Source organism: Xenopus laevis, chromosome 7L (assembly GCF_017654675.1).
Source record: "Xenopus laevis strain J_2021 chromosome 7L, Xenopus_laevis_v10.1, whole genome shotgun sequence".
Taxonomy (NCBI): Eukaryota; Metazoa; Chordata; class Amphibia; order Anura; family Pipidae; genus Xenopus; species Xenopus laevis.
Window position 1 is genome coordinate 128,150,201 of NC_054383.1, and position 22,273 is coordinate 128,172,473.

The 22,273-nt window shown below is 40.4% G+C and overlaps 1 protein-coding gene across 3 annotated transcripts; it reads left to right on the forward strand.

Moving 5' to 3' along the window:
- Positions 1-3,999: 3,999 nt before the first annotated feature.
- LOC108697056 (chemokine-like receptor 1) lies at positions 4,000-10,915 on the forward strand. 3 transcript variants are annotated; one of them, XM_041569691.1, is made up of 3 exons: positions 4,029-4,112; positions 8,011-8,091; positions 9,227-10,915. In XM_041569691.1, the coding sequence occupies exon 3, from the start codon at positions 9,231-9,233 to the stop codon at positions 10,320-10,322; it is 1,092 nt and encodes a 363-aa protein (XP_041425625.1). In that variant the 5' UTR covers positions 4,029-4,112; positions 8,011-8,091; positions 9,227-9,230; the 3' UTR covers positions 10,323-10,915. The 3 variants fall into 3 exon arrangements, with proteins under 3 accessions (XP_018082216.2, XP_041425625.1, XP_041425626.1); XM_041569692.1 differs by lacking the exon at positions 4,029-4,112 and adding an exon at positions 7,274-7,425; XM_018226727.2 differs by lacking the exon at positions 8,011-8,091 and having other exon boundaries at positions 4,000-4,112.
- The last annotated feature ends 11,358 nt before the right edge of the window (positions 10,916-22,273 follow it).

Here is a 22,273-nt window from a genome sequence, read left to right on the forward strand (position 1 = left end):
GTGGATATGGTCAGGGGCGTAACTACAGAGGAAGCAGACCCTGCAGCTGCAGGGGGCCCAGGAGGTATAGGGGGCCCCATGAGGCTCAAATTCATATACAATTTCAATACATTTTGGTAAAACAGGACAGCCTCTGGATATGTTTGGGGCCCTAAAATTAATTTGCTGTGGGGCCCAGAAACATCTAGTTACGCCACTGGATATGGTTCACCAATCCAACAATTGGATCCTTGCCCAGGACTCACCAAGGTCTTAAATCAACCTTGTCCATATGGGTGCAAATCGCAACTATCCTGACTCTTCTGATCATTGGTACAGAAGTGCAGCTATTGACAGCTCTAGGGTTTCAGCAGCAAGATGCATCAGTAAGTGCATAGGGATTCTGCATTGAGTACCTCTTCATTTATGAGGAACAAAGAGCTGAGGACATACAAAGAAATGTCTTGGTAAACTATTTGCCAAGAGTTTTTCTACTCCAATGGCACAGGCTGAGACTCCAGGCTTGTCAGCAACACCTCTTTGTGATCTGAATATGACGATCGCCTGCATTTTTGTTCAATTTTTTGAATATTTCATTAAACTGTGGAAATGTTTTGTACAAGCAGAAATGTAATGTACGGGATGAAACTACAATTTGTGGATTTCTGAATTTACCAGATTTTTCACCTCTACTTTGAAGCAGCAACTTTCACATTATTCTTTAATGAATTCATTTTTGCTTTTGTATTTTTTTTTAAATCTTTTTTTTATTGAAAGTCCAACATAACCATAAGAGTGTATGATATTTAATTAAATATGACAAGATACAAGTCAAAAGTCACTCGGGGAGGAGTAGCGGTTTTCACGCTTCCAGGTACATTGATACTCCTGAATAAGGTAGTTGTGATGAACTTATTCAGTTATTTTTTATTAATGAAGAACATAGAAAAATGAAATAAACTCAAGTGTGCCTGCTGTTTGGCCATTTGAGTGTTTTTGTATTCCCAGTGAAATAAACTCTGGCTGCTCAGGCTTCCCTGGGAGGTATAAAGATAGGAACTATTACTCTAAAAATTGGCCTAAAATATGAAAAACACTGGACAGTCAAATAGTACAAATATACAGCAAAGAACTCTGAGCATCATCCACCCACTAGAATGTTTTGTGTTATAGTTTGGTACAGCAGGAACGGGCAGCGCCCTTGCACATTCTTCCATTGATTTTCACAGTAGATTTAGAGGAAAGGGAAATTCTCAGCATACCATGTTTTCAAATCAAGACCCTTGAAATAACTGCCATTTATTTTTAAAGGAATAAGCCCTGGATGAGTGCATGAAAGGAACAACTACAACCCAAAGTTCAGTGTGCACAGTGCAGAACAAACCAGCAATGCAGAATTTTACCCATAATTTGAGCTAGGGGTCACCTGCAAAATAGCACCGATAGCCACCTGCATTGGTGCAGTAAATGACATGCAAGTTGCAACTCATAAATAATGTGAATTCTGCCATGCCATGCAACCACCAGGTCCCCCTCCCAATGTCCAAACTCCCCTGTACACACGGCCACCATCACCATGCGTCACGTTGAGTACCACGTGTATCTCCTTTTCATCTTAACAGGGATGACCGATCGAGGATGGGGCAGTCCAGGGCCACCAGCGTTGACCCACTAGTTTTTTTTTCCTGGTGTCCCACCCTTGAATAAATACCATATATAAAAAAGATGTATCAAAAAAACCACTACACTGGAGGTTTTGCATGGCTGAGTGATGTGCAAATTGTCAGAGGTGGTGTCTGCATGCCTCCCCTTGCCTGGCAGTTACTAATATAGCCCTGACTTACACACTCATCACTATATTAGGGATCTTTGAGCTCCAAAACAAATCACAGAGACCAATGGCTATTTGCACAATTCTCCAGGCAGTGGGCAATGTGTGAAAATAAAGACCAACTGCAGCTTTTTTTTGCACTTTCCAAACTGCATGGGGCATGGTAATATGTTTATAATACGGACATTTCCTTGTACCATTGTTTTTGCAGCTGCAAACAGCGCACTCATGCAGTGAGTCACTGAAAAGGAAGATCTGCTTGAACTGACTTACCCATCATGAGTTAGCAATTAGCATTGCATTACTGACTGCAGCATTGTTCAGCTCTCTCTTCAGAGTGCATGTTTGTACAAATGACAGTTCTCCTTTAATGTCATGAAACATCTGTGGCTAACGTCCCCTTTGCTAACAGAACCTTTGGCGTGGGGTAAATAGCAACTTAAAATTAGTCATACAAAAACCTGTAGATCATTGTTTCCCATTGCTGCTAATAATGCCTGGTTAGAAAGCTTCATAAAATAAACATTTTACATTAACAAAGGCAATTTTAAAGCATTAGCAGTGCTCTGTCCAAGAGGGGTGGGTAGGGGGAGGCATGTAGTTGTCCTCTATGTTGCTCCTCATTCTGACATTTCCGAAGTTGCCCGAAGTTTCCTTGTGAGGCAACCTCAGGTGACTTTGGAAATCGAAGAGCCGTGAGTGCATCGGGCTGGCGTTTTCTCATTATAGCAGGCGGAAAGCAGTTTGGGGAGATTGTCGCCCCGCAGAAGAGGCGATTAGTCGCCAGTCCACTAAATCTCCCCGAATCTGCCCCTGCCCTTACACTAATCGGTCGATTTTTAAACCTCCATTTTTTCTGGTTGAGGTTTTTAGGGGGGAAACTCGAAGTTTTTGTGGAAAAAGAAAAACTACAATTTTTTGAGATTTATTATACCACAAAGCAGCTAAAAATCTGCACATTCAAGTTACACATCCGGATCACCGGATCACAAAAGGAATTGCCTCTAAATGCCAATTTATTTGACATCGCACATACGGATCTGGTGACCCGTATGTTTGACTTCAATGAGTTGCCTATTCCCAGGACCAAAGCGTAAATTAATGGAGGTACCATCAGCGGGTGATTGTTTGTCTTTCTCTCCCTCTCTTATGTCCCGTGTCTCTTCGTTCTTCTTAAATTGTGATCTGTGCTGGATAATAGGAAAAAATCAGGATTTTCGTACGATAATAAAAAAAAAGCTCAGTTTTTCAGCGGCAATTCAATAAAATCGAGTTTTCGGAGGGTCAGTCGTACAATAAGAACTGACGCTCAAATTTGTTGAATTCAATTTGTGGAGTTAGTTTGGATTTGTTTTCATAAAAAACTGAGATTAGTTTGAGTTTTAATCTAATCTAATCTTATTATTCAATCCCTCATTTATCCTTATTCCATTCCAGCAACCAGAGAGCAGTTCCAAACCAGAGAGCTGCAGACCAAACAGTAAATACAGGTATAGGATCCCTTATCGGGAAACCCATTATCCAGAAAACTCCAAATTGCAGAACGGCCATCTCCCATAGACTGCATTTTAATCAAATAGTTTGAAAGTTTAAAATATATTCCCCTGTTCTCTGTAATAATAAAACAGTAGCTTGTACTTGATCCCAACTAAAATATAATTAATCCTTATCGGATGCAAAACAGTTCTATTTGGTTATTTAATATTTAAAGATCTTAGCAGACTTAACAGGGATCTAAATTACAATCTCTTATCTGGAAAACCCCAGCATTCCCGAGCATTCTGAATAAAGGGTTTCATATCTGTAATAGAAAACTCACAACCCCCTTCTCCCAAAGAACAACTGCAAATTGCCTTGAAATATTACTATAGACGTTATATTGAAAGTTAATTTAGGGCCAGTGAATGCTTTGACATGTGTGATGTCAAAATAAATTTTATACCATCTGTAGGATCCTAATTCCATGACACTTTGTAAGAGAACAACAGGTCGGGGAACTATAAAGAAGAAGTGATTAAGATCAACAGCAAATATACACTTAGTAAATAAGTCCCTAAATGTTTTACTCAGTTATGTACTGAAATAGAATTAAATAGAGAAATCAGGTTGGATGAGAAAGGGGATAGACTGAGCTTCTGTGCAGCCTCCACACACAAAGGGTTACACACTGGGAAGAGTTAGTGCAGCCGTGAGTCACAAAGGGAATGAGATTGTGGATCTTTCCTGTGATTCACACACACACACACACACACACACACACATGGAAAGAGCACGAGAGGCAGAGGAAGACATCAAGCAACAGGTACGTTTATCTGCATGTGCAAAGCTCTTAGGGCCACACAGAGCACAGGGGCCACACACACACTTCTTCCGGAGAGAGATGCTCTGCATGGAGACATTTCAGCCGCATCTGTTCTTTTAAAGTCACACTGTGAGCTGAGATTTTTATATTGACACCAAGGGGCAGATTTATTAAGGGTCGAGTTGTGTTTTCCCAAAAAATATTTTCAAGGTTATTTTGGTCAAAAATGGATTTTTTTGGGGTAAAAAAGATACAACATTTTTTTGAGATATATTGTACCCCGACCCTGGAAATAGCTTGAATCCGAAAATAAACTATGTAAAACCTGTCGAGATCACGTAGAAGTCAATGGCAGAGGTCCCTTGAACCCTTGTCAACAGCCTGCATGATGTTTGAGTTTTTTTCAGTGGGTTTTGCTCGAAAACATTAACCAATTTGATCGGTTATGGGGTTGTTAACACCAAACTCGTTGAGTCAAGTTTTTTCCATTCCAGTTTTTTTCTGAAATTAGAAACCGTTCGGGTTGTGAGTTCATTCAAGGTTTAAAAAAGCTCACAAAATTCAACCTTTGATAAATAACCCCCTACGTCAGACTGCTGGTAACTGCTCCTCATTTCTGAGAAGGACCTTCTTGCCATCAAGGCATCGGGACCTGCTTTAGAAAGGGGAGATGCCCTTGGATTCAACATCACAAGATTCCTTCAAGATAAAATGACATGTAATTATGAGACAGTTCCCTAAACTGTAACTACCCTAGGAAAAAATATTTTCAGCACCCGCTTCTACACCATTTGAGCAATCTGCAATGCATCCTTTTTGTTAACATCTGGGCAGGAGGAGAAATTGGAGGTCTTTAAATTATCCAACCTGCAGCCTTTTATCTGTCATGGATTTGCCATCACTGTATCTTAATGGGGTAGTAAACCCTGCTGCACTGCACTGCTCAACCAAATTTTACTCAGTTGTTGCTGGACTACAAATCCCAGAATAAGGTAACATATAATGAAAGTTGGGGCATGCTGGGAGTTGTAGTCCAGCAACATCAGCATTGTATTCTTAAAGCAATATTGCAAAATAAAACATTACCAAAACTTTCCATCCAAATCTCAACAGCCGGCGACTGCATTAAAGTGCAAAACATCCTCCAATGAGAATCTCAGCTGATCTTTATAAATCTGATTTCCTGTTCTTTGTTCCTGTCATTGGAGTTGGAAGCAGTGGCGTAAATATAGAGGAAGCAGATTCAGTGGTTGTGGGGGGCCTGGACAGAATGTTCTGTTTCCTCTATAGCAGGGCTGTCCAACTGGTGGTTCTGAGTGTGTGACATACTCTGCCTACGTGTGCCCTGCTCTGCCTGTGTATGACATACTCTGCCTGTGTGTGCCCTGCTCTGCCTGTGTGTGACATACTCTGCCTGTGTGTGCCCTGCTCTGCCTGTGTATGACATACTCTGCCTGTGTGTGCCCTGCTCTGCCTTTGTATGACATACTCTGCCTACGTGTGCCCTGCTTTGCCTGTGTGTGACATACTCTGCCTGTGTGTGAAAGGCTTTGCCTGTGTGTGGCATACTCTGCCTGTGTGTGACATACGCTGCCTGTGTGTGCCCTGCTCTGCCTGTGTATGACATACTCTGCCTGTGTGTGCCCTGCTCTGCCTTTGTATGACATACTCTGCCTACGTGTGCCCTGCTCTGCCTGTGTGTGACATACTCTGCCCGTGTGTGACAGGCTCTGCCCGTGTGTGACATACTCTGCCTGTGTGTAACAGGCTCTGCCTGTGTGTGGCATACTCTGCCTGTGTGTGACATACACTGCCTGTGTGTGACATACTCTGCCCGTGTGTCCTGCTCTGCCTGTGTGTGCCCTGCTCTGCCTGTGTGTGACATAGTCTGCCTGTGTGTGACATACTCTGCCTGTGTGTGCCCTGCTCTGACTGTGTGTGTGACTTACTCTGCCTGTATGTGACATGCTCTGCCTGTGAAACATAAGCCTGATATTTTTGTTAGCATTTGAAAATATATTGTTAGGAGCCCCTTAAGGAGTTTAATCATGTGCTGGGGGTGCTGAGGAGGCATATGGATTTAAGGGCATGTCTAAATATGAAAACTTTTTTCACATATGAGTGATAAGTGATATCCCATCAGTGAGCACCAACCATTTGGTTTTTTGGTGTGTTACCACCATTAACGTGGACATGATGTTATGGTAACATGGGTGTAGTTTAAAGTGGGTGTGGTTTAAAAACAAGGATTGGTCAACACTGGCTTCCATTATTGGCCCTCCAATATGTAGGCTGGAAAAATTCCGGCCCTCGGTAACACAGAAGTTGGACAGCACTGCTCTATATTATTCAAATCCCCCTCCCTGATGTGTTCTTCTTTTAAAGGAGAAGGAAAGGTTAAAACTAAGTAAGCCTTATCCGAAAGGTCCATCTTAATATACCAGTAAACCCCCAAAGTAATGCTGCTCTGAGTCCCCTGTCAAAAGAAACACTGCATTTCTTTCCTTCTATTGTGTACTCATGGGCTTCTGTATCAGACTTCCTGCCTTCAGCTTAAACCTCATTGCCCTGGGCAAGAGCATGCTTAGTTTGCTCCTCTCCCCCCCCCCTTCTCTAGTGTAATCTGAGCCCAGAGCAGGGAGAGACTCAGGCAGGAAGTGATGTCACACCACATTAATACTGCAGCTCCTATTCCAAACAAACAGAGAGTTTCTAGAGCTTTTTACTCAGGTATGGTAAAACATTGTAAAGAATAAATATAGCATTCTAGCTTGCACTATTGCAGCTAATCTATTGGCAATAAAATGCCGCCGTAGCTTTCCTTCTCCTTTAATTGGCGCACATGGTGGGGAAAGTAGGTTGCAGGCAGACGCAAGCAGGAGTGCCTATGCACGCCGGGCCCTCCGAAAATTCTGGTGAGGGGGCCCAGCGCACTCTTGTTATGTCCCTGGTTGAAAGCATTAAGCCCAGTTTCCCAGCACTGAACAAGTCTGTACTTTATCCCCATGTCTGATTCCAGTGTAATATCATCAAGAAAATAAAATGACACAATTATCTCTATATGTAAGAGAACAGCAAAATGTCTGACATGGTGCTGGGAATCAGAATTCTTATTGGTCAGTTCTTTTGCATTTATAATGAAGTTTTTGATCAGTAGAATTATCATTGGTGAATTTCCTTGCAACTTTCGCAACTTCTATAGAAAACTAGGGGAAGTGTTAGGCGGTGTTACAGCTGGGTTTACAACGGCTTTAACTGCAGCTGGAGGGTTGCTGTTTGAACATCCCTGATTGATATAACTTTTCCCTCAGTGGTAAGTTTTTCAGTTTATTCATCCTACTAGTAGCTGCTATACCCAGTTGCCCCATTGAGTGCAATATCAACCAAATATTCAAATCAAATAGCACCTCCCAGTGGCCATGTGATAACAACATGGTAGATTCTTTGTTTTGGGAACGAGAAGCTGTTAGCAACTGGAGTACACCTAAGCATAGAGATCTGCAAAAATATATTGTTGTTAAAGTTGTAAGAGTAATTAAAGTATACCGTCAAAAAGTGCCTCTAGTGTCCCTTCAGTTGCAATAATGAAAGTAACCAGCTCAAAATGTCATTCAGACAGGTTAGTAGTATAGAAACGCAGCCCTCACATTGTTGCACTATGGGAATTATTCACACTACTACAATTAACAATAGATTATCTGTATCAGTTGATGGCTAACCCTTCTGCTCTCCTCAGTGGAACCTATAGCTGCTCTACTAACCACCCAAAGCTTTACTCTCACTTCTACAACAGGTGTTACATGCTCTTTTTCTACTATGTCCCCTTCTTGTGTAATATTCCCAGCACCTTCAACTCCAGTCCTTTGAGTGGATTCCAGTTTGGCTTTCTCTTTTATAGGAGAACCACCAGTGGACCAATAGAACATTTCCCTAGAGTATTCTTCACCTGTATGTGAACAAGAATATACAAGGGCATATAGTAAGTTTTTGAAGTGATCTATCTGTCATCTATCTATCTATCTATCTATCTATCTATCTATCTATCTATCTATCTATCTATCTATCTATCTATCTATCATCTATCTATCCACCATCTATAGATCCCTCTATACATCATCTATCTACCTATCTCTCTATCATCTATCTATCTACAGTATCTATCTATCTTTATCTATCTATCTATTATCTATCTATCTATCTATCCTCTACCATCTCTCTCTTTCTTTCTCTCTCTCTCTCTCTCTCTCTCTCTCTCTCTCTCTCTCTCGCTCTCTATCTATCTATCTATCTATCTATCTATCTATCTATCTATCTATCTATCTATCTATCTATCTAACTATCTATCTATCTATCTATCATCTATCTATCTATCTATCTATCTATCTCTCTATCTTTATCATCTATTGAAAATGATATTACCCAAGTTACATAAAATACATAAAATGAATAAATCATTATTTCAGCCTCTGTTTCTTGAAATCCCCTGTTCCTTTGGCTAGTCTGATTTTTATGTGTTTTGGAGAAGTTCCCAGATGGAGAAGGGGGGGGGTGTATGAATACTGTGTAGAGCATGTTAAGGAAGCGGATTGTTATGATTTCATTGGATTCTGCGGATGGTACAGAGTTTATCTATACTTGTTATAGTCAGCATCACACATTTCTATTTCAAGTACTCACTGGCATTGTAGTCATTCCTAAAAAGATGCAAAGTGCAGAATTCACCACGTTTTCCATAACAAACATTATTTTCTTCTGAATTTTATCCTAACATTTATGGTCACCTAGAAATTCTGGCTCTTCCTAATGTTTGCAACTCATTGTTAATTTGTTTGTAAAGCTCATGAGCATCCTTGTGGGAATTCTGTGCCACCATTTATATCCCGCTGTTCCATAGGCTCCAGTCTGTAAAACCTTATTACATCCTTGAATCTATAGCCAGATATACCGTACACAGATGACTGGTGTGGGGTTTTAAGCTTTTACTATAATTGTGTACAGTATTTTCAGAAATTGAAAGCAAAGATCAATTTTGCACTGGATACTTCTAAAAAGATTGTTAATTGAGCCATACATAACAGCAAAATGTTTCATTCCATTCCTAATATCTTTTGCAGGAAAATGGAAAGCTCTACCTCTAGTCTCCTGTTATCTCCAGCCACCCCAACACTACAGTGGGACATGGAGGACGAGGAGATTGATATGATTCCCTCTGAACTTGAAAATGTCCTGAACTTCCTCTCCATTGTGATTTACAGCCTGTCATTTCTTCTGGGGACAACTGGTAATGGTCTGGTGATTTGGATTGCTGGTTTTAGGATGAAAAGGACTGTCAACACTGTATGGTTTGTAAACCTTGCCATTGCTGACTTTATATTTACCTTCTTCTTGCCTTTGAGCGTTGCCTACACAGCCCTTGGCTTTCATTGGCCATTTGGAACCTTAATGTGCAAGCTGAATAGCACCATCGCCTTCCTTAATCTGTTTGCCAGTGTATTTCTGCTCACGGTTATCAGTGCTGACCGCTGTGTATCAGTAGTAAGACCTGTGTGGTCCCAGAACCACAGGACACCCAGACTTGCTTCCATTGTTGCCTTTTTTGTATGGCTGACAGCCCTTTTTCTTTGCTCCCCTTACATAGCTTTTCGGGACACCCGTATAAATACTGAAAGCAATGTCACGCATTGCTACAACAATTATGCCTTCTCAGCTGACTTTGAGGATGAGGAGGTGATAGCGCTAAGGTCCATGAGACACCAGGTTGTCATCTCCATTCGTTTTGTTTTTGGATTCTTGCTCCCATTTGGTCTTATTGTGATCTTCTATTCCCTGATGGCACTGAAGCTAAGGAGAAGTCATCTGGCCTGGTCAAGCCGTCCGTTTAGAGTCATGGCTACAGTCGTGGTTGTCTTCTTCATATGTTGGTTTCCATATCATGTCTTTTCAGTGTTGGAGGTGGTAATGCACCACACGAATAACAGGACATTAAAATCAGCTGTTCTCGTTGGAACTCCCTTGGCTACAAGCTTGGCATTCTTCAATAGCTGCTTAAACCCCTTCCTGTATGTTTTCTTGGGAAGAGACTTTAAAGAGTCATTGCGGAAGTCCATTCTCTCTGCCTTTGAAAGTGCATTCAGTGAGGAACCTGGAAAGACAAATGACAGTCATGGCAGATCCCGCTCCATCTCTGCCCAAGAGTCTCATTTCACCTAATACACCATTGTATGTTATAAAAGAAAAAGCAGAAGAAAACAAAAAGATGATTAAGCCCTAGAAGACCATGTTTGGTTTGGTATCATCTGTTCAACATTTAGGGTATCTCATTGTGATTTTGTAAGTCAAGTATTATTCATAGTATTTGTAAAATGGCCCTATTTCATTATGTAATTTGACTTCAAAATGACCCTCAAATCTCCAGCAATACCTGCTTTTAAATTACAAATCTATGGATACCTATATTTTGTAGTTTGTTTTTCAAAGACTTTCATACCTTGCTTGGCAGGTAGAGCTGTCATATGTTATTAAAATCAAGTATTATTGATATATACCGTACAAATAAATGATAAAAGAAGAAGAAATAAGATTTGAAAAAAGTATCTATATTAGACTGTAATAAAAGAAAAAGCAGAAGAAAACAAAAAGATGATTGAGTCCTAGAAGACCATGTTTGGTTTGGTATCATCTGTTATCATCTGTTCAACATTTAGGATATTTCATTGTGATTTTGTAAGAATAAGTAAGTATAGTATTTGTAAAATAACCCTATTTTATTATGAAATTTGACATCAAAATGACAATACCTATTTTTAAATTACAAATCTATGGATACCTATATTTTTCAGGTTTTTTTTTCAAAGACTTTCATACATTGCTTGGAAGGTAGAGCTGTAGATTGATATGTATATGTTATTAAAATCAAGTATTATTGATATATACCAATAAATGTATTTTTGTGAAAATCCCAGATTTGTTTTGCTGAGAAATATGATTTGAAAAAAGTATCTATATTAGACCGTGCTTTCAAAATTCATTAGAAATGCAGTTACCCTAATATCCTTTTAGCTTATTCCATATTGCTGCACAAAATAAACCTATGAGGCAGATTTCTCAAAATGTAAATTTTTTATTTTTTTAGACCTGAAAAACGGTGAAAAAAAACTTTAAAATTGCTAAATACGGTAGCTTAAATGTGGAAAATACACCAGCCATATCTATTCACCAGCTGTTAGCTACAGATTTTTTATGCACTTGATAAATCCAGAATATTCGAGTTTCACAGACTCGAATTTGAATATACAGTAGTTGCAATCATAATTTTCCAACCCAAATTTGATAGCATTTCTTCACAGCTAAGCTTTCTTTCTTTCTTTCTTTCTTTCTTTCTTTCTTTCTTTCTTTCTTTCTTTCTTTCTTTCTTTCTTTCTTTCTTTCTTTCTTTCTTTCTTTCTTTCTTTCTTTCTTTTCTTATTTCTGCAAAGCTTTAGGGATTTTTAGGCAACGTTGCTGGATATTTACCCTGTAGCTGAGATATCATAAGTATGGAAACAGAGGTAGTTCTTATAAGGGGTTATTTATGACCCTAAGCACAGTTCAGCACAAATTTCCCCAAAGTCAATTGCAGATAAAACTCCATTCATAGAATCTACTTGTATCAAAATGTGCTCATTGCACTTGTGTGCATTGTACTTGCAACCACTGCCTTCCTCTTGTTCTGAATTGAGAGCTTTGGCACCAATTGATGAGCCCTTACATCTAAAGAGTTGGTTGCACACGTCACTCTCATGGTGAACACTGGAAATTATGCCAACTGGATTCACAACACTTTTAGTGCAACACATTACAAGTTCCATGAGCAAATTGGGTTTGTGATTTTCTGCTATTAATGTGAAGACATTGGAAGGCCATGGAAGGCAGCTACAGTAAGTAGGACTGGTGTTCTTAGGGGGGGTTAGTTCTTCTTTAAATGCCAACAATGCCGGCACATTTTTTGCACTTGTGCATGCCTTTACAGCCATAAATTGAGACTACATAAAACTACAAAAACGAAATATTTTATCTGACTTGCAGCAATAGCAGACACATCTTCGAGGCTTACAAAGCTCAAGTCTTATTTGATATTTCCATCAAAGTTAGACATGCTTTGCCTTCATTGATACAGATATTAGTCAAAAGAGTGAAACATACCACTTATCATTCAGAGACAGAGCTACCAGTATTAACCTAAAAGTGGAGCAGAATCCTGGTCCAACTTGACTGTTGATTCTTGCAAGGTAAGAGGGGGCAGGCAAGCCATTCTATTTCAAACTCATGGGAAACATCCAGGAATGCAGGGAAGGAGGTGACCCACGTGTGTTCCACCAAGAGATGTGATAATGTGACCATTGTATAGACAAACAGAGTCATATGCTTATCACAGAGCTGAGAGGACTATAATAAAATGTTAGTTGTGAGGCTGGCTACATAGGGACAGCTATCTGATTTATTCTGTGGAAGGTGCTACCTACTGTACATACAGTAGAACAGTAGTTATTCAGATGGGATTGTTGTGCCCGAACTGTTCCTTTAATATTTATATCTCAAATGTTTAGGAGATCAGTGTTAATCAGTTCTTAATACAATAATAAGTTATATATGGCCTTGTTGACCCAGTTGAGTGAATTTTTGTATCAAATGGCTGTTCCTTGACATTATTATTAAGGTTATGTTAACACTGAAATTGTATTAGTACATTATTTTCTAACAGTCTCTGGCCCATGTTCATTCCTCAGAACAAGTGGAGCCACTGCATATTTATCTACCAGATTTCCCAGTCTCTTTTTTTACAACCACAACTTCCAGGTAGACTTCTTGAGTACCTTGGAATGAACAGCCGCTTTACAAGATGGCAGAAAATGGTGGCACATTATACTGTAATTAGTTAATTAGTTCTAATAACCAATAGACACTTTGAAACGGGTGCTACTTACTAATCAGCTGTCACGGGTTACAACAACGAACACACGCTCTGCTTATTATTCATTAACCCCAATATAGTAGCCTAAAATGTTGGGGTAACAATCAGGTGCACCAGAACATATTTAATGTAAACCAGAACAATTTAATGTTAAATAAAAACATTCTGTACAAATGTAGTGCCAGTTTCAAATATAATACCCTAGGGCACATGGAAAAATGAACAGGGTACCAATTTCATACATCCCAGAACACATGGCAAGATATATACAGTGCCAATACAATATATAACGCCCCCATAACACACGACAGGATTAATACACTGCCAATTTCATGTATATTACCCCTGAACTCATGGTAGGATAAATCCATTTCCAATTCCATATATAATGTCTAGTGATGGGCGAATTTGCGCCGTTTCGCGAATTTCACGGAACAGCGAAAAATTTGCAAACGGCTCCGGCGTCTTGTTTTTGACGCGGGTGCCCGTTTTTTTGACGCTGGCGCCCGTTTTTTTACGCCGGCGCCCGTTTTTTGACGCCAGCGCCCGTTTTTGACACCGGCGTCCGTTTTTTCGAGAAATTTTTTTTTGACGCCGGAATTTATTCGCCGGCGGCGAATCGCATAAATTCGCCACAAATTCGCGCCTGCCGAATAAATTCGCCCATCACTAATAATGTCCCTATAACACATGGCAGGATAAATACAGCGTCAGTTTCATGTATAATATCCCAGAAACTACAGCAGGATAAATCCATTGCCAATTCTATATATAATGCCCCCAGAATATATGGCAGGATAAATACAGTACCAATTTCATGTATAATACCTAGAAACACATGGAAGTATAAATACAGTGCCAGTTCTCTATTTAATTGCCCAGAGCACATGCTAGTATAAATACAAAGTCAGTTCTATGTACAGTAACCCCAGAACATATGGCAGTATAAACCCATCAGCATTTCCATATATAATGCCCCCAGAACACATGGCAGGATAAAAGTAGTGACAATTTCATGTATAATGCCCTCAACCTGTTTGTTGTAGCCAAATTAAGTGAAGTCTTCATTAAAATCCATCCGTGCCATCAAGAATACATTTGCTATATAATATTGTCTGAAAATCAATTACCAGGGTTGTGGACTGTGGAGGCTTTTATGCCAAGAATTAATGACTTTTTTTTCTGTATGAAGTTTTATTACCCCCGCTGTGCATTGGTGTAAACTAAGAAAATGTGCTAATATGTGGAAAGCTGTTTGCACTGCACAATGTTTTTTTCTGTTAATGAGATTTATTGCATTTCCCATATCTGCCCCCAGCTGGCAGGACATTCTTGCCTCCCGATGTTGCTGCAATTTAAACTCGCATGATTGCTGTGTGTTGTTCATAAAGTGATAACATGTTCCACAGCACAATATAACTTGGTGATAGAACAAACAGTGTTTATAAGTGTGGCACGGGCCGGACGCTTGCCAAGCATATGGACTTTGTGCAACCAGGAAATGCTGTGCAACAATTGAGCAACAGGTTTCCACCAAGGAAGCACATGGATATGTGCAATGTCTCTGTGTTATATAACTCTCCTTGTCTTGTCTGGAGCAACTAATATTAAACTGGAAAATATTGGCCACTGTGCACAGTAGAAATGGACATTCAGTAGAGAAAGGAGTTGGGGAGCAACACAAGCATGAATACTGTTCTTGGGGTGCCAAATAAGTACTGTGATTGGCCATTTGGTAGCCGCTGTGTGGATTGTCAACTTACATTGAGGCTCTATTTGGCAGTGCACCTGGTTTTTATACAACCAAAACTGCTTTAAAGCCTGGAATTCAAAAATAAACAGCTTCTTTGAGGCAACTGGGAGCAACATCCAAGGGGTTGGTGAGCAATATGTTACTCGTGAGCCACTGGTTGGGGATCATTGATCTAGAGCAGTGATCCCCAATGAGTAGCTCACAAGCAACATGTTACTCACCAACCCTTTTGATGTTGCTCCCAGTGGCCTCAAATCAGCTGCTTATTTTTAAATTCAAGGCTTGGAATCAAGTTTTGGTTGCATAAAAACCAGATGTAGTGCCAATCAGAGCCTCCTGTTGGCTGCCAGTCCACATAGGGGCCACCAAATAGCCAGTTACAGCCAATATTTGGCACTCCAGGAAGTTTTTGCATGCCTGTGTTGCTCCCCAACTCTTTTTATTTTTGAATGTGGCTCACGGGTAAAAAAGGTTGGGGGCCACTGATCTAGAGGATACAGAGTTAAAAAATATAACCACACAGGAGTAACAGACATACCAGAACTTATATTTACGATAAAGATTTTAGACCATCATCTGGTAGAGAACATAGGTGGTGAAATACCCCTGTCTGCCTGTTGGGATGGGCAAATTTAACCAGTTTCACTTTGCAAAATGACTTGCAATATTTTTCTTTTCCAGTTTATGGTCATAATTTCCACGGCGAAATGCAGCAAAAAAATTTGCCATGAAAATTTGGAACGTTGGCGAGAATTCCGACACCGGCAACAATTTAACGTATGCCCATTGACTTTAATGTGCGGCAAATTGTTGCATTTCACTATTTTTTTGCCATTTGGGCGAAACAGGACAAATTCACCGATCATTACAAAGCAGCCATTAATATACAGTACTAATATATTAATGTAGTTTCATCAGCCTTTGATCCAAAAATGGAAAGAAAGGGAAGCAGTTAGAACTTCACAACAACAACAACCTGGTTGCAAACAGAATCACATGAATTAACTTCATAGTCAGCAAATGACTATAGAACTATATTTAGCTGAAGGAGGAAAACGATAAGGAGTGATCGGAAAATACAATATATTTTCCAAAACAAAGGAATTTTACGTCTAGGCTTAAGTGCAACAAATATCACAAGCATTGTAGGTTAATCACAAATCCTGGTGGTTTTTATAATGTTGTCCCTTACACACAGATAAGGAATTGGCAATTTAAGTTAAGTTTGAGTTAAGAAAATTTCATTGCTATCATATAAATTGTGAAGTATTACATTCCTTTAAATAAGGAAGAACTTTTAGACTTATTGCGGGGGGCAAAGCAAACAGTATAATCATTGTTGGTATGATTACAGCAATCAATTGACACTATCCATCAGCATTTGATCATAAACACAAAGATATTAGATTTAGGGGAAAAACATGCTTAGGAGAAGAAAAGTAAATTAAGGAACTAGAGTAGTTAAGGAAAATCACAAGACTCAAACACAAGTGGAGGAAAATGTGTGACTATGCCCCAAGATAAATATTAAACAACAGATAGTGTGGTATGTGGTTTAAAGGGATAATGTCACAGGAAAAACATGTTTGTGTCAAGATGCATCAGTTAATAGTGCTGCTCCAGCAGAATTCTGCACTGAAATCTGTTTTTTAAAAGAGCAAACAGATTGTTTACATTTCATTTTGAAATTTTGCGAGGGATTAGACATGATGTCCCCCAGGTGCCCCCAGTCATGTGACTTGTGCTCTGATAAACTTCAGTCACTTTTTACTGCTACACTACAAGTTGGAGTGATATCATCTCTCCCCCACCAGAATCCTATCAGCAGCCTATCAACAGAACAATGGGCACCTGATAGCAGCTACCTGACACCTCTGCTGAAAGATTTGCTTGTGTTGTTAATAGTGCTCCCTGCTTTTCCCTGGTTGGGTGTTATTATAATCTCTACCAATAGGTGAGGCTAGGGAGCAAGACTTGGGTCGTGGTGAAATACAACGAGTAGGCGAGAAGCAATAGCGGACTCAAAGCAGTTCCATCTCAAAGTGCTGGCTCCTTCTCAAAGCTCAGAATCAGGCACAATGCACTGAGATGGCTTCCACAACACAAATATTACATCTAAAAAAAAATGTATTTATTGTTTCAAAAAAAACCAATTTTAGAATAAACATAAAAATCATGATACAATCCTTTTAACTATTACTATTTTATGTCAACAAATATAAACACAGGGAGACACACTACTAATGCCCCATGGCTTTATAAAACAACTGAAACTGAATATGTTGTGTATATATGCCTGATCCAGATGCAGGGTAAGTTCCTGGGGTATAGTCACAGACTATGTCTTTGGGAGTGTAATTCATTTTAAGTTTAATGGATACAGCAGATCTGGCAGGAGATTTCTCTGGTTGACTTTTCCTGCATTATAACCAATGTGAGCTAAAGCTGGGCATAGATGCTCTTGGTTATGGTGGATGGGTATAGATTGGGTTGGCGGTGGATGTAGTCCTTTCCCAGTGTGTCTTCCCAGGGCTGCCCATGTGATCTGATTGTTGTCTCTGGACAAATTGACCCAAAACTTGTATGACAAGCCTAAGCAAAAGCTTTACAGGTGAAATAACCCGTCTGTGGTCTGGAGATTGTGGCTTTTATTTCAGTCTAAGCTCCTTGAACAAGTGATGTTCTGGTGCCCAAGCATTCATCCAAACAATACATCTAAGTAAAGCTGTGACTCACATGAAGGACATTACTATTTAAACCCCCTATTAAATACTCTAAGCTTAACTTTTCAGACTTGTAAGCACCCAGATACCTATTACACAGTTATCCACCACCAGTGTCTCGTGAGTAACATGTTGCTGTCAGGGGGTCTATGGGCTCCCAGTGGGAGAAGTCCGGACCAAGGAGGAAGCTCGGGTAAAAGTCCAAGTTCAGCAGTATCAAACAGGAGTCAAGCGAAAGCACAGTCAAATCCAGGCAAAGGTTCAAAAGGCAGGCAGCAAGAATCAGAATCAGGGTCAAAGCAGAACTCAGGAATCCAAGAAACAACAATTTAGGAATTTAGGGAACCCAGGAACACAAATTAGAAAATCCTATATTCGGACACCGAATCCGTGACCTGGAAGTCCTTTTAATTTCAACGTTTGCGCCGGGCGCATGATGTCATCACGCTGGCAGCAATCAACATGGGTAATGGGCGCCACCTTGTTTGATGCGACACGCCAGAGACGGGCACTCCTGACAGTTGATCTTTAACCCCCTGTTGTAGCTCCTAGTGGTCTCAAAGCACTTGCTTAGTTTTGAATTCCAGGCATGTTTTGGTTGCACAAAAACCAGGTGCACTGCCAATAAAAGTCTCCTGTAGTCTTCCAGTCCTTATATGGCACCCCTGGGACTTTTTTCATGCTTGTGTTGCTCCCTAACTCTCTTTACATTTGAATGTGGCTCATGGGTAACAAAGATTGGGGACCCCTGCTATAGCATCACTTCTTGATGAAGACCTAGTTTCTGGGAATTATGGAGCAAAACAACAGTGACCATGCTGTGTACTTTTTGGCTTATTTATAGTCAAAGACAGGTTTGCATTTCCACAGCAAGACTTAGCACATAAAAAAGGGGCCTATGAGGGTTTACATAACTTAAAGCCCTCATTTGCCCATCCTCTTTCATTGTCACTTTGACCAACCCCTCTACTAACAGGTCTGGACAGCAGTGGTCTAAACTGAACAGCGTGAGATATTATGACATATCTGAAAGCAGAAGCCATTTACAGCAGCCCCCACATCTTCCCACCACCCTTGCACTCAGAGGAAAAAGGGTTCATCATCGTCATCATCAACATCATCAGTGGATATTTGCTATTTCCTTAAAAGTTATGAAATATATTTACTTGAACTGCCTGTTGTGATCCTTCACTTGTGAAATTTAAGCCCCAAAGAATTTATATGCACAGTATATACAGTATTCATTATATATAATTATATTGTAGAGAACTGCAGGCTGCACATATGGTATTTATCATATCCAAAAATTACTTTCAAACGAATTCTGGAAAAGCTTTTTTTTAGGGGAATGCATAGCATTCTATTAGTTGAGCTTGATTGCCTTGTTCAACTTGAACTGTATATACTAAATTAGGTGGATACCTATCAACCAACCTATACCTACCAACTAGCTGCTTGCAGATTAAAATATGCTCTGGGGTGACAGACTGCCTTTTATAGGGGTGGCAAAATCCTATTCACTGGGGTGCCTGACTCTCTTGTAATTGAGTACCAGACTCCGACCTATTTAATGGAGTGCCAAACTCTTATTCACTGGGGTTCCAGACTCCCATCCACAAGCGTGCCAGACTGCCATTCACTGGGGTGCCAAACTTTAATTTGCTGGGGTGCCAGACTCCCATTTACTGGGGTGCCAAACTCTCATTCAATCGGGTGTCAGACTTCCATTCACTGGGGTGCCAAACTTTTATTTGCTGGGGTGTCAGACTCCCATTTGCTTGGGAGACAAATTGATATTCACCGGGGTGCCAAACGCTCATTCACTAGGGTGCCAGACATTCATTCACTGGGGTGCCAAACGCTCATTCACTGGGGTGCCAGACATTCATTCACTGGGGTGCCAAACTCTTATTCACTGGGGTGCCAAATTCTTATTCACTAGGGTTTCAGAATCCCATTTGCTAGGGAGAAAAAATCCTATTCACTGGGGTGCCAGACTTTCATTCAATGGGGTGCCAGACTATTATTTACTGGGGTGCTAGACTCCCATTCACTTGTGTGCCAAACTACTGATTCTTCACCTGCAGGGAATTTTTGGGTAAACTTTTGCTCAGATCTATGTTCCCACTGAAGCCAATGAGATGATTGATTTTAAGCAGGGGACGTGTAACTGACAGCTGCTGGTTTATGTGACCAGACGTTCACTGTCAATGCTTTAGTTCTCTCATTCAGCACCATTCATGATTTGGTTATGCAAAAGTGGCATATTATTTGTGGGTTCGTTTGGGAAGGCGAAGTGGTTGCTGAGCTCTTTATTTATTGTTATTGTTCTGTATTTGTATTGCTTGTGGGCAACATTCAGTTCATTTCATGCTGAGGGTTTTGGTTTGATAGAATGCAAATGGAATATTCCATCAATAAGGAATGGCTGTGAGAGAAATGAAGTGGAATGATTCATGTGACTGTACATGGGGGGAGTGATTGTTACCACTTCAGTCACATTCAGGGTGATACCTCCAGGTCTCCCTAGTTTCAATAGCCACATATGTACACAATTCAGCAGCAGACGCAGGGCATGTTAACCCCAAAATATATTACACTGGAATCAGACATGGGGATAAAGGACAGACTTGTTCAGTGCTGGGAAACTGGGCTTAAAGCTTCCAACTCCAATTACAGGAACAAAGAACAGGGAGTCAGATTTATACAGATCAGATGGGATTCAATTAGAGAATTATTTTTCATCTGCCACTGGCTCTGGAGACCTGAGGAAAGTTTTAATGTGCAATATTGCTTTAAGAATCCACCTCTGATGTTGCTGGACTACAGCTCCCAGCATGCCTTAACCTTGATAACATGTTAAAGTGTACTGGGATTTGTAGTTCATCAGTTAAGTGTGGTTGAGCAGAGCAGCAGGGTTTACTACGCCTTTTAAAGCTCACAATTGATATCAGTTAGAAAAGCAACAGTTTTTTTTTCACAGTGAAAATTATTCATGCAAATCTTTTGTTTTGAAATGTGTCAGAGATCATATATGAGCCATATTGTCTGACCCCACCTTGTCCTTATGGCTTGTCTTATTGCAAGGACAGGGATTATTTATCCATCACATGGTGCATAGTGTAGCCAGTGTCGGACAGGACATTGGGGCCCATCTGGTTCCAAACCAGGGCCAGCAGATCGGGGGAGGGGGACTGGTGTCCCGCTGGCCCAGTCTGACCCTGAGAGTAGCCCAGGCCCAGACCAAGCCAGCCGAGTGCCCAAGGCAACACTGGCCACTTCACCCCCTTCCCAGTGCTAGAGGAGCACCAGTGGGGGAACAAGGGTCCGGACCAGTGGTAGGAAAAAGAAGAGGTACGTGCTTGGCGCCCCTACTTTCATTTCACCATAAGCAGGTGCCTCTTCTGATTATCAGTGATGGGCGAATAAATTCGCTGCGAATTTCCATGTCTTGCCGCCGGCGAATAACTCCCTTGAAAATTCACCGGTGAAAATTTGCCGGCGCAAAAGAATTTTGACGCACATCCGAAAAGTGTCTCGCGTCAACACTTGCAGAGCGTCAACACTATTTGGACACCCATTGACTTTAATGCCGCCGTCAAAATTTTCGAGTTTTTATGAATTTTTTTGCAAATTTTCCATAGGAAATTCGTGAATTTTTCGGATAAGGTTTATGACTTAGGATATCCATATCCATGAACTGCCCCCCAAAAGGTGTGTTGATGAAAGCAATTCTGAAAACTTTTCCCAACAAACAAATGATCCCCAATTTCCTGATTTTTTCTCCAGGAAAATGTTCTCTTGCTTGAGCAGCCGAACCCCATGATATCCAGAGGGTCATTCTATCGTGGTCACAGATTTTTCTTGCAATGACCTTACAAGGCTGGGGCAGTTGCTACCACTAAGCAATTGTATTTCACATCTTTCGAAGTCGATACAAACGGCTGATAAATACCAGATTTTTTTCCCTGACCTTTGATAGAGCCGCCCCTATGTGTAAATACGTATATAGGGCATTCTCATTTCCTCTTTTTCCTGGAACAACATATATTTATTATGAACAGACCTGTCAGGCCTGCCTGTTACTAAATCTCATATATTATGTAATATCGCCATTCAAAACGTCTGATTCACCTACAAGGAAAATGCTGATGCCACATGATTATGATTATACTGCCCATCATACAACGTTGCTCTAGCTAACTCACCGTTACTCCGGATGGTAAGGAAGGGAGGGAAGTAAATATTTGGTATCTGTGGGTACAATAAAGGAAGGCTTAAATGATATAATAATTGCTACTCAGCAGCTTGTTTATATAAACTATATTAGTGTTTCTGAAGCAAACACATCAGTTTTACCAGTGCAGGGCAACACTATGTGATATTTTCATTAAAACACTTGGTGTTACTGTTCCTTTAATGCCTATGAATAAGTAGCAGAGGGTATGAAACGCGTATGGTGGAATACCAATGGGTCTGTATGCCTATTCTTTTAACTTGATGTTAAATAAAAACTAGCTTTTACTTTATTATAGAGTTTTGGGATATTCCTTTTATTTTTTGATACATGTGCCCTTGGAACTGGGAACTGGCCCTTTTTACTAGGGATGAACGGAATCCAGGATTCTGTTCAGAATTCGGCCAGGATTCGGCCTTTTTAAGCAGTATTTGGATTTGGCCGAATCCCGCTGCCCAGCCACACCGAATCCAAATTCTAATTTGCATATGCAAATTA